The 13871-nt window shown below is 40.6% G+C and overlaps 1 protein-coding gene across 6 annotated transcripts in view; it reads right to left on the bottom strand.

The window, feature by feature from the left end:
• PALM2AKAP2 (PALM2 and AKAP2 fusion) overlaps positions 1-13871 on the bottom strand; it is a 266500-nt gene that overhangs the window by 209195 nt on the left and 43434 nt on the right. For 4 of the 6 annotated variants that reach the window (XM_054281676.1, XM_054281727.1, XM_054281691.1 and 1 more), the window contains one exon: positions 7853-7933. In XM_054281676.1, the coding sequence (XP_054137651.1) occupies positions 7853-7933 (81 nt within the window). Of the gene's footprint in view, positions 1-7852; positions 7934-8095; positions 8234-13871 lie in introns of those variants that run through there. The other 2 variants (XM_054281683.1, XM_054281700.1) reach the window with 2 other exon arrangements.

The raw sequence follows: 13871 nt of genomic DNA, 5'->3' as shown, positions 1-13871 counted from the left end.
ACACTAAGATGACAGTTAAGTCAAGCACAGCTTCTTTTCTACTTATGTTTTCTAAAGATCCAGTCTGTCAGAAAGTTCTGCTTGAAGTAACAGGAAGATACCCCTTCTGGAGAGTTGTGTTTTATGTTGGAGAGTTAGGGTTTATTTTTCTGTGTCTCTCTTTCGGAAGTCTGTGTAAAATTTCAGACTTTTTCATTGCAGGATGATAATGATGGCTCTGCTCAAGGTAAAGCATCAATAAATCAGAATAAAAAAACAAGTGCCAGTGACTGCAGCAGAGGTGAGGGAAGGGATGAGGAGACCGAGCTGCCTCAGCAGGCAGATACATCAGGGACATAGCTTGCAAAAGGGGATGCAACAATGAGGTCCCACATGGCCCAGCTTGGGAGCAAGTGTCCTGGAGGTAGGGCATGGGATTCTGTCCTGGTCAAGAATCCACGTGTATTCGGATGAAGATATGCACGGGATAAACCTGCTCCTGTTGACACATACATTGCTTTTTAACTCCATGAGAACATATCCGATTCCCACGGAATTTTGGAGTTGGAATAAAAAAATATGGCTGGCAAGTTGGCTGAAGTTTCTGGCCTTCATGTGGTTGGACTGAAGACCGAATCAGACCCCCTCTTAAAGATACACACAGGAAAAGTTTTACTTTCTGGTGCCAGAAATTTAGGTATGCTTTGGTTTTCCCTGAAGGTACTCACTCCATGCTTATGAAGGAAGTAAAGCATAGCAGTGAGAGAAGTAAAAAGCAATAAAAAGATAAATCTTTTTAGAATAGTTAATAATCTGAGATTTCAAAAATTGTCAAATTTCTCCCCTCAAAACAAATAAGCTTTGCAAGTTATCATTACTCCAGAGCCACAGTTGTTTTGCATTATTATGTCCCAAAAGAATAATTTCCCTCTATATTCAGTCTCTCCTTGGCTTCAGTTTATCACTCCATCCCCCATACACACATCAGTCAAAACAGGCAAAAAGAAAAGTTATACTTCAGGGATTCCTTTATTTTGTAGTCTTAAAATTTCTTATATTCATTATTTTAAAAATCTGGATTCATGTGATATGAATTTGGTTTTGAACATGTTTTAGGCCATTGGGAGGGGCTGAGGATGCAGAGAGCTGTAAGCTTCCTTGAGCTGGCTAGAACAAAATCTGCAGGAGTAGCCATGAGGTGCTCAAAGGACTTTGTTACTGCTTGAAACCTGACTGCTAATTTTGATGCATTTTGAGAAAATCCTGCCTGTACATTACATATTTACATGATCATCCCAGGAGAACTCTGCCCCAGTTCAAAGCACAACTCACACATAATATTTTTCCTAAATAAAAGTACAACTCATAGAGGGATCATACCAGAATAATTACAGCTGTGTTTCAATGGCATGCAAGCAGATAAGGAACATGAGTTAAAGGACTAAAGCTCTCATCTCTCTGTGGTAAACAATTTGTGTAGCTGGCCTGGATAAACAATTTTGTTTTTAAAATTATATTTTCTTATTACTGAAAGATTTTAACTGGGGATAATTACTTAGTTTTATGATCCAGAAGAGAGCCTCTTGATTCTCAGTTTAAATCCTGGTGGGAAACAAACTTCTCATGATCAGGTGGGTATCAGCCCACGGGTGCTAAACACAGAATAGGACAAAGAGGGGTCTGTGTTCCCTGCGCTCTCAAAGTGGAAATTTCTCTCTGAATTAGTTCTGAACCTCTCCATGTCCCAAAAGTGGTGATGAGGCTCTTTACAGACAGTTAAAAATGAATTTGTGCCCATATGCCCTGTTCCTCATGGGGGACTTCAACTACCCCAACACCTTTTGGAGGGACAATAGCAAGGCATAACCAATCCAGGAGGTTCCTGGAATGCTGTGATGATAACTTCTTTCTACAAGTGATAGAGGAGCCAAGGAGAGGAGGTGCTGTGCTGGATCTTGTGCTCACCAGCAAGGAACGGCTGGTGGGAAATGTGAAGCTTGAGGGCAGCCTTGACTGCAAGGACCACGAAATGGAGTTTGAGATCCTTAGGAAAGCAGGGAAGGTGCACAGAAAGCTCACTACCCTGGCCTTCAGGAGAGCAGCCTTTGGCCTCCTCAGGGATCTGCTTGGTTGAGTACCATAGAATAAAACCCTGCAGGGAAGAGGTGCCCAGAAAAGCTGGTTGGTATTAAAGGATCACCTTCTCCATTCTTAGGAATGATTATTCCCATGAAGAGAAAGCCTGGTAAATATACCAGGACGTCTGTGTGGATGAACAGGCATCTCCTCGACAAACTCAGACATGAAAAAAAAGCCTATGCAGGGTGACAGCAAGTGGTGAAAGCAATTCCTTCAGGTGAGGAATAAAAAGGGATTGTTCAAGAAGCCAGGGATCAGATCAGGAAAGCTAAAGCCCTGATGGACTTTAATAGGGCCAGAGACATCAAAGGCAACACAAAAGGCTTCCAGAGATATGTTGGTGATAAACAGAAACTGAGGGAAATTTTTCAGTCTCTCCAGAAAGAAAAAGGAGACCTGGTTACCTGGAACATGGAGAAGGCTGAAGTACTTAATGACTTTTTTGCCTCAGCCTTCACCAGCAAATGTGCCAAACAGACTGCCTGATATGCAGAAGGCAAAGGCAGAGACTGGGAGAATGTAAAATCACTTACTGTAGTAGAACAGCTAAGGAACCTGAAGGTGCACAAGTCCATGGGATTTGATGAGAGGGCTGGTTGAAGAGGCGGCTAAGTTATTCACTTTACTTGAGAAATTATGGAAGACTTGCAGTTGTCAGTGACTGGAAAAGTGGAGACATATCCTCGGCTTTTAAAAAGGAAAAAAAGGAAGACTGTGCAATAACAGGCCAATCACTCCCATCAGTGCCTGGCAAGATCATGGAGCAGGATCCTTCTGGAAACTACGCTAAGCCACATGAAAAACAAGATGATTGGTGACAGCTAACATGACCTCATTAAGGGCAAATCATGCTTGACAGATTTGGTAGCCTTCTATGATGAAGCCATAAATCATTGCTGGGTAAGGGAACAGCAACAGATATCATCTTCCTGGGCTTGTGCAAGGCATTTAACGCTGTTCTACATGACATCCTTACCTCTAAACTAGGTTTTGGGGAATATTGCACTGACCATGTAGGGAATGGAGACTGTATGACACCATCAAACATTTTTTGTGTGCTTGGCTGAGTTGCCATTTGGTTAAAGGATTAATTTACTTGAAAATCATAAAGGGATTTGTTATAAAGAAATAACAAAATTCCTTCATTTGCAAAAGTTATTTCTTTTTTCCCACAATGTTGTACATATATCAAGAGAGAGACAGACATATCTATTTATATTTTCTGACAGCAATTCTTTTAAGAATAGATTAAATTTGGGACAGTGATATAACTGGAACCATAAAATTGAAATTTATTTACAGATAAGATAGTTTCAGCTAAAACCATACCCTAACAAAATCTCTATAAGATCTCTATAAGAATGTGAAAAGGCTTTTCTTTTCTTGAGAGTAAAGATATAATTATGTTTTACATTGTGCTCATGAACTACAGTCTTTAAGAAGCAGATCTTAAAAGAAATAAGTCCCTAATATTTACACTATTCCAGAACTAATATAACTGTGGAAAATGGATTTATTGCAGTTGTAATACTTAAAGTAACAGCATAGAAGTAATTTTTCATTTAATTAGGAGGTTTTGTTTATTTGGTTTATTTTATTACCATTGGCCATCAAACAGAGCACCAAACAGTAAACAATAATAGAAATTCTATTGAACTAATAAAAGAGGCAGTCAGATTTTGGAAGAAACACTCCTATTCTGGAGTTTATTCAAAATAGTAAATATCTCTGTTAAAACAGGTCTGTCCAACTGCTGCCTAGCTGAACAAGGTCTTAAAAGGAGTTATTGCTTGGAGGTTGTATTCCCCAGTTCAACTAATCAATCACAATAAATTTCAGTCTTTCTCCAGAAACCAAATAATTTTGATGGATACAGCACAAAATATGTTTGGTGTAAGGTGAATTTTGACCACTTCTCTGATTTTAAACGATAGAAGCTGGTCACATTTCCAGTTCCCATGGAGGTGTGATGCCCCTTTCGTAGGCATATGGCCAAGAAACTGCTGAGGCATGAAGTTTAAACTTTATCTATTGTTAAACAACAACAACAACAACAACAACAACAACAACATTACAACTCTATCTGCCAACCTTGTGTTATATGGAAGAAAAAATATTATTTTCATATTAAGGACTGGAGTAGATGTGAGGTTAGGGGAGCTCTTGTAAATTGACTCTTATTAGAGCAAAAGAGCATGTTCAATCTCAACAAATGGGGCTTCAAAGCATCTTTATACCTGTTCCAATACCTAGGGCCTTTCCAATGAAGGCACCTGATTGTAATGTAGAGAAGTACACCTCCTGCCTTCAACAGAGAACCTCAATGGCCCCAAGGTACTACACAGTCAGTCTGTGCTCACCAATGTCTTCCCTTTGCAGCGGTTCACAGAAGAGAGGACATGGTTTCACTGTCAGCAAAAAGGGAATCCAGTTTTTAGAGCCTATATGACCCTAGACTCTCTGCTACTCCAGAGTTTCACATTTGAAAGGTTTTACTTTATTAACTCTGAATCTCACATAGACCACTAATAGCTGAGCTACACTTTTGTTCTGATGTCCTCAGCACTGGCCTCATATTCAGGAGCCTTTGTAACATGTGTTGCCAAAGCCTTGCTCATGTTCAGGGGTGACTTTTACCCGGTCCAGTGTGTGCCGGGTTGCTCTGCCTAAAGCAGTGGGACAGTACCTGCTGCTGCCTTATTTTCAGCCAGATAAGTAACAAGGGAAAAACAAATGAACTGGTAGTAAAGTCGTTTCGTCAGGGGTCTAATTGGCATCAGCAACTTGAAAACTGCAGGTAATCAGTGTAAACATTTGGAATAAATTATTTCTATTAGATATTTTTCCAATGTGAATAAAATTTTCTGAAATTAACGGAAACCCTGTGGCTTTCAGAACCTTTATTAGGTAACCAAACATGCTATTTTACACAGTGCATTTTAAAAAGAAAATTACTCTGACATTGCACAAAAAACGAAGCAAACCCATTGAATACTGGCATGAATGTCTTTGTGTGAATTCAAGCTGTTATGCTTGTGGGATCAACCCAGATACTGCAGACACAGGATTAACCCAGATTTCATTTTCAAAGGTTTCTTCACAGCAGATTTTAATGAACACTGATATGAAATCCTTACACTCTATATGGACATCAACAGTCTCACAGCATTTTGAATAAATACAGGGGTTTCCTAGGAAAGCCTGGTCTTTTAACCTGGATGTATGCCTTGCACAGAATTAGATGAAATTCACATAATTCGGGAAATGAATTGTGTTCTACTTAGCACTCCGAGGGAAAATAGATGCACTTATTTTGGTCTGGTGTGTCAGACTGGGGAGCCATATCAAACTGAGGGACTATATTCATATCAGACTTGGAGCCCCTGCCTTGGAGGGGCTGAGGACAAGGAGGGTGAAGTGAGGGAGAGCACTAGGGAGGTGGCAGGGGGATACACACATTTGCAAATGAGCAAATCAAACCGGCAGGTGAAATAAAATGTTGGTCAGCACTTCACTAAGCAACCAGAACACTGAATGATGTATGAAACAAAAATGCAGTTTTCTTCATCTGTCTCCAAAGAGAAACAGAAACACTACCAGCCAGTGCCTCTATCTCCATTTTTAAACATGTTTATTATTTTAGGAAGGTTCTAGCAGCAATGAGGATGAAATCTGAAATCCAAGTTAGACTTCTGCTATCACCTCATTCAGATCTCCCATCAGACAGTTGCTTGGTGGTACAGGCAGCTCGTAGAGCAGCAGTCACCATGACCACTCCTGTAAAAGCAGCACAGTTTTCCTCTGGTGACAAGTGATGACACTGAATAGAGAGGTAGTGTAGATTTTATCATACCCTGATGCTCACTCTCGCACACAGCATTACAGACCTTAAGTCTGGCTGTGATTTTAGCTGAAAAAGCTGCCATTTTAAATGTCTCTGCCATTAAATTTCTGTGCCCTGATCTCTCATTAGCTTCCTCTATGATTACTGCTCTTGCTCCAGCCTGTGGGTTAAAAAATAAAGGGACACAGCTATTTTTCATGTATGCCTTTGAAAAAATCCATGCAGCAAAAATGAACCTCCTCTGGTGGCAATCAACATAGCAGGGCTGCAGTCAATGCCAGTCTACATCAGCTGAGGGGCTGATCCCACTGCACCACCTTAAGGGATTTTACTTCTCCTAGGGATGATGATAAAACATAGAAACAGCTATATCAAAGTAAAACAGATGAAGCAGAAAATTGACAGAACTGTCTATCCAAAAGGCTCCATTTAAAGAATTTCACAAAGAATCATAATGCAGTTAGCTTGGAAACAGTTAACATGCTAAAAGGAGTCATCAGCTTGGTAGCAAAAAGGAAAAAAAAAAGCATCATGAAGGTACTGGAAGAGTACTGCACTGCTATGCTGCAGCATCCTATAGTTATCTGAAAAAATTCTCCCCTGCCTGTACTCAACGGAAGCCTGAGCAAAATGGCAATTCCTGTTGCCCCACAGAAATGCAATCACATCTTTGACTGGAAACACCAATGTTTGACATCCACAGACTGGTGGTAAACTTGATTGCAGCATTTATGTAGGCTGATATCAATTACTTGGACTTAACTGCATTGTGTTTACCAGAAAAAGATGAATAAATTGCAGAACATGACTGCAGGGTCTTGGAGAGGCAGGAGAATTATCCTGCCTGTAGCATAACTTGCAGTGTGGTCTACAAGTGCATGTGTGCGCACAGATATTCTGCACACCATCTCCTGATGCAGGTGCACTGTTCAAACACGTACACACACACACACACACACACACACACACACACACACACACACTTATTCCACAAACAACCTAAATATCTTAATTCTAAAAACACAGCTCAGCTCACTTGCTGTGAGGATAAACTGTCCAGTTCTAATAATCTTTCTCAGATATTTTAATCACTGAAATTCCTCAGGCTCCCCTACTGAACTAATATAGCAAGATCTGACCCAAAATTTCTCACTGGTTACAAAAAGATCACATGTATGTTTTTGTTCTTATCTTTGCTATGCACAAATATGCTCCTGACAGGAGGGATAAGCAATAGAAACAGCAAGGATGGCTTTCAAATGATGCTATCTGCAGCTGTCATGGAGACCAGCAGGGACTGGGATTGCTTGGCACCCTGTTAAATATCAAGGCGCCTCTCCATGTAGATACACACATATGCATCAACACCTTCCCTGCATGTACATACATGCCCATTTTATTATGCTATGCACACCTAATAACTTCATCCTACAATGAAATCTTTACACACATACACAGATGCACGCTAACTAACACTCCTTCTGCAATGCACACACACAAAACCTAACAACAGGCACCAGAGAAATCCAACACAGCTCTGCAGGCTGAAAGTGCTGGTTGAAGCCATGCAGCACACACCCAAGCCACAGCGATTGGTGTCTCATCATTATGTATAATAAATAACAGCATTTAATAATGTCAGCACTGTTGTGCTGCCTGCACTCACACCCTCCCGACTCCACGCTCCTAAACCGTTTAAAAAACATGGTCCTGTGCATGAAACACACGGAATGAAAAGCAGGCAGGACATGATCACTGCAAGAGATAGGCTCCGGCAGTGAAAGCTGCTTCATGTCAGAGTGGGCTTTTCCCAGCTTTCAGACGTGTGATCTGCATGTCTAATAATGAACAGATTTAGTCAATCCATCATTTCTGGCATCAGTCCCTTACCTTGAAATGCTGCAGCTGAAGTATCTGGTCCTCAAGCTGTTGTCTCTTGCCTTCTATTTCTGTCTGCCTTTTCCTTTTCTCCTTGGAAAAATAATTTTGAGAGAAAGAGAGAGAGAGGGAGAGAGAGGGGAAGAGAGAGAGAGAGAGAGAGAGAGAGAGAGGGAGAGATATCTCGTCAGAGAAATGTAGGCTTTAAGGGTAGCAGATTCGTAACAGCATGTAAGCAGTCAAACACATCTGTACAGATGTCACCAGTCCCATTTCACCTGCTCCTCTGCCTGCTGGTATGCAAACAGCAGTGTCCTGGGAAGATGCCAGCCCCAGACTGCCTGGTTACTTGCCAGTAGGAGAAATTCTCCTCGCTTGCTCCCAGCAGCCGGAGCAGCAACAGTGCACAGTCCCAGAGGAGGGGAGAAAACAGGCATAACAGCTAAGAGAGAAGTTAAAGGGACAAAGATGTGATTTTCCATTTGACATGCTGGGGCCAAAACCATGGATACTGGGGTGCACTCTTGTGACAACAAGATGTCACAAAAGCAGGGGTGGCATCATGGAGGAAGACAGCAGTCTGCAGACCTCATTTTTCCCCAGCAGGGTTGGTGGTAAGGCTTTCCCTAGACTCAATGGGGGAAGATGTTTCAGCAAGATTGCTGGGATTTACATACAAAGTAAATGGGATTGGTAATGTCCAGCTGTCTGTGTTTAACATTCAAGTCACCAGCACATGCCAGCAGCTGGCCCTTACCACCTCCCTAAGCTGGAGTGACCGAGTGGTGCCAAGGACAGCAGAGTCCTGTGCACAGCTGAGCTGTTACAGCCCCGCTCATTGCCACTCGCCGGTGCCCAGGCTGCCCCCTTCAGCAGGCAGCAGACTCTCTCAGGTGTTTCAAGAGGATAATGACCTGCTTTTTCCCCCTGCAACACCTTCCTCTTAAGCAGGTAAACTCTTTGCTTTTGTCAGCCTTCTGCACTTTCTTGGGAGCATTTCTCCTCATCCATCCATCCATCCATCCATCCATCCATCCATCCATCCATCCATCCATCCATCCCCATCCTGGACGAGGTTCCCTCTCCTCAAGACCTTTTCTCATTTTAGATTTTGCAGCCAAGACAGAAATACTGAGTAATAAATGAAGGCAGTCAGCCTCTGTTTTTACTGGAACAATGGTTTTTATTTCTTATCTGCAAACCTATTTTTTTTTGTTATTTAAATATTTCAGTAACTGTAAGGTTGGGTTTGAAAACATTTGGGGATTCCTTAAATCCACAAAATAGTTTTTCTTACTTATTTCTAAGTGTCCCACTGATGCTCTGGGAATTCTCTGCTTTCCAGGGATTTCAAGCCTTCATGCCTCATCCTTAAGAGTATATGATAAGATTCTGCCTATGCAGAATTAATCATCTTTATGTTGGATGTCAAACAAGGCCTTTTGGGAGGAAAACATTACTTTTACAAGGAGGATCAGGAAACTTTAAAAAAATTATTAGTTAATGTCAAGTTCACTAAAAACAAAGCAAAACATAGAGGTAGAAAACTGCCTGGACCACTTCTGCCAAAGAGCTAGATGCCAGAATGGTGATGGAAAGGCTGGAGTAATGAACCCATAAGAAGCAGAATAGCTAAATGTTGCATACACTAAGCTGTTCTGTAATGTTTTGCACACTCTTACATGCTGATTATTCGTGTATATCTACACTTACACACACAGTCTGCATTGTCTGCAATATGTAAGACTACTGCTGAACAAATATATCCTCATAGAATAGAATCCTAGAATCATGGAACGGTCTGTGTGAGAAGAGACCTGAAAGACCATCTTGTTCCAACCAACCTGCCAAGGGCAGAGTCACCTTTCACCAAAACCTGTTGCTCAGGGCCCCATCCAGCCTCACCCTGGACACTCCCAGGGCACCCAAAACTTTCAGGCAACCCATTCTAGTACCTCACCACCCTCACAGTAAAGAATTTCTTCCTAATATCTAATCTAAAGCTACTTTCTTTCAGTTTGAAGCCATTTCCCCTTGTCCTGTCTCTACATGCTCTTGTCAAAAGTCCCTCTCGGTGTTTCTTGTAGGGTCCCTTCAGCTATGGGTAGGCTGAATTCAGTTAATGCCTTCTCTTTTTCAAACTGAGAAATACCAGTTCTCTTAGCCTTTTCCCAGGAGAGCTGCTCCATCCCTCTAATCATCCTGTTGGATGATCATCATCCAGCCCTCCTCTTGCTCTAACAGATCTGCTGAAGTTGTTATAGAGTAGGAAAATCAGAATTTCCAGTAACTAAAATGTCACAAACCTTGACATCTCACTGGTCACACACAGAAGACAGTTTTCATTTATGCACATACAGGCATACAGAATTTTTGTGCACCTTTAAAAATCCTTCTGATAAAGAACTGTGATCTGTGGATCATCAGTCCTATCCTCCAGTCTGCATTAGCCCTTTCCAAGCTTGAAGTGAATAGGGTATTAGATGGTTATGGGCTTAAAACCCCAATATTATTCAGGGACATTTCTTGCCTTTTTTTTTCATTCTGTGATACTAACAGCATACATGGAGTCTGAAAACCAGAATTTGTTTTCTGTTTTGTCCTCAAACAGCTGGTCAGACATGGACCAGAATAAAGCTGTTCTAAAAGCTGTTGCAGTAATGGCCTAATATTCTTAGAATAAGAATAATTCTGCCCTTTTATTCAAACTGGCCAGGTGAAAAAATATTGGATTTCATATATGTAGACATTAACACCCCACACTTGACACTCCATACGCTAGCATAAGGGACACACATCTTCACTGCTAAGTGATCTAGATTGATAAGTGCGTCTATATATATATATATATATATATATACACACACACATATGTTTATACATAAGTTTGTATGCACACACCACATACACACGCACATATACACACACATATATATATATACACACATGTATATGTGTATGTATTCTACCATCCACAAAAAACTTGCCACTAAAATATGTAATAGAAACCACCACTATAGATCCTTTGGCTGGTTGTGTCATGCTGTATAATGGATGTGACAAGAAAGCCTTATAAAAGATAGATGAAAACTCCTTTTCTTTTTGAGAAAGGGAAAGCACTTAGAGTATTTTCCCTGTAGGCAGCAACACAGCAGGCACTAAAATACTTGAACTACTTACTAACTAGTGGATTTCTGTGGAGTTAAATTGGAATATTGCTCACATTTCCATTTCACTGGCATTCAGACAGCCTGAGTGTGTATGCCTTTATCCTCTGATTTTGTACAAGTTATGGCTGAGAAATATGAAAACAAAAATACTCCTTCCCCCTGCCCTGAAAGACTGTGCAAATCAATCAGCTATCAGGGCATTCTGCCTTCAGGCCACTATATCACATTGCGTTTAGGTTTATCCCAGTCACTGAAGGTTGGGACTATATGTGTACCTGGTTTATGTAAGCAGGTTTTAGAACAGTAGAAGACTGGACTGGATGACAAAAATCCTATGAAACTCATCATGTCAAGGTTTTAGACATGATGTCATCCTCCACTTAAACAGTCCTCTAATTCAGTACTTTACTGAAAATGTGGGATTTGAAGCACATGCTTAACTTGAGCATTTGTTAAAGCACTTTTCTATGAGTAACCCAATACATCTTCCTCATTACTTTGTCCATCTTTTACAGAAAACTTTTTTTCTAGGTATTCCTGCTAAATTACAAATTTCTAAGGGTCCTGGCACCAAGAAAATAAAAGGCTTGCTTTAAACAAAAAAGTTTACTCCAGAAACTGGATTGAAGAGAGGTGGAAAGACTGGAACTAGTTTTATTGTGATTGTGGCATGTTCAAAGGAAAACTACTCTTGTGTCTTTCTGAGGTGTGCTGCTTTTTTAAGAATAGAGATAGTTGTCACAGATAGTTACCCTTCCAAAATGGTAGAGGAGTTCCATTTGGGAGGTAGTCTTGTGGCACTCTGAATATTTGAGATATTAATGAGCAAAACAGGATTTAACCTTTGCATCTCTCACTTCACCAAATTACAGGGAAAATGAGAAAGCTAAAATACTTTTTTTTTCCCCACTCAGATCTACAGGATGGGAAAAGAACAGAGGTCAAACAGGAAGTTGACTCATGTTGTGGAAAAATGAGATTTGTATTCAGGCATTCATACATGGATGTGCAACCTGTATTATTTATTTATGTTAATTTATAATAAATTTATATCCAAGAAACTAGATTTGGAAAGGATTAAATTCTTAGCACTAAAGTTGGTCAGGGGCATCTTCCTACTGCTAAAAACCAAATATATGAGATTGTCAGTAAGAATCCTTGCACTTGGAAGAGCAAGAGGCATTGGGAGGATCAAATAGAGATCATTAAAATCATGGAGACAGCCAGCAGACATCTCTGCTCACTGTGTTTTCCACAGAAAGGAGAAAAAGACCATCAAGTGAAACAGGATGGGGCAGGTTTGAAGCCAATGCAATGGTCTGCTGTGGAAATCCATGCCTCAGGATGCTGTGGGTTCTAGAATGTGATGGATGTCCCAGGGGAGCCTGGGGACAGTCAAAGAGAAGGAATATTGTGAAGACAGTTTACTACAGAAACTGAAATACACCCGGTTCAGGAAGCCCCTGAACCCCATATGATTTTAAGATCTTCTGCTAAGTTTTTGTAGGTTTTTATCCTTCTTTCATTGTTAATCTTAACAACTACTGACTTTCTTGTCTGAATAGTGCATTACATTGATCAAAACAACCTAGAGTTTAGTATCACATTTGTCAAACTCTTTCAGTCAAAACAACTAAACAAGCACAAACTAGTGCCACGAATTACAAAAAACTCAGACCCAAAGCAAGTATAGGATCTTGAAGAAAACAAGTTATACCAAAACTAATCTCTGCAATACTGCAGTCAGAGAATCCTTCATTTTTCCATTACAAAATAATTTTTGTTCTTGTTTATAAATCTGACTGCAGAGTGTGTCAAGCGATACAGAGATTACTCAGCCCACCAAGCCATAACTGTCTGTGGAGACACATGCACCTCTACCAATCCTTGGGGCAGTAAAGAGCTGGTAAAGCCCTTTGATCTACTTGCACTGGCAGAATCATCTGATTTCTTTGCTTTAAAGCCAGCTCAGCCCTGTGGAGAAAGCACACCATGAAGCAGCACGGAAGCTAAGCACTATTTGATTGACCTCACTGTGAAAATAGAGGCCTAAAATTGATGTCAGGCTAAGGCTCGTGGTACAAGTATCCAAAAGAACATGCTGGGATAAAAGAAAACATCCCCAACTCAACAGAAAATCCAACAGAGGTCATGTGAGCCTTGAGGAGAAGGGTGGCACATCACTGCATCAGTAGTCTCAGAGGTTGAGGTTGTTTTCTTTAATCCCATTAAAATAATCCTGCATGCCAGGCAAGTGTCCAGCTTGACACAGAGGTTGTGGCAATACAAATGCTGTGACAATGTTTGTCTGTTGTGACAATGCAAAATAAACGCACTTAAAAATGGCACAACTGGAGGAGAACTATAGTCTTCTTAAAAGCAAGGAAAACAGTTACAAAAAACTGTTATCAAAGAATTACATTATTTCTTCAGCAAGTGACTGTTTTCTTTGCTCTGCCCGATTGGTAGATATTATTCCTCCTGTATTTAAAACTCAGATATTTTTAGGGCAGAAAGTGGGGAAGAAAAAAAAATCCAAGCAAAAGAGCTCCTGATCTCTCATTTTTCTATTGCCATTTCAGAGACACAGAGAATTTTGGCAGAACACTCTGGGTTCTGCACAAAATTTCAACCTGCAGTTGTCATAATCCCAAAACTCCACTCCTCAGGGAAACTGAAATTTTCACAGGGTGGTGGTGGTCACCATTTTCACTGTGGTGACTACATGTCTCTCATAAGTGAAATCAAATCTGTATATTTGTTTCCTCTTTTGCTGTTTGGAGCAATGGTTCACAGGAAAGAAAACATTGAGAGAGACAGGCTACTTTACTGTCTTCTTTTTCTCTTCTGTTTCCCCCCCT

This window comes from Melozone crissalis, unplaced genomic scaffold, assembly GCF_028551555.1.
Source record: "Melozone crissalis strain CALT ecotype California unplaced genomic scaffold, PUWL_Pcris_2 ptg000005l_1, whole genome shotgun sequence".
NCBI classification, from domain to species: Eukaryota; Metazoa; Chordata; class Aves; order Passeriformes; family Passerellidae; genus Melozone; species Melozone crissalis.
The sequence above is the reverse complement of the archived record's forward strand: the minus strand, read 5'-3'. Positions and strand labels throughout refer to the sequence as shown.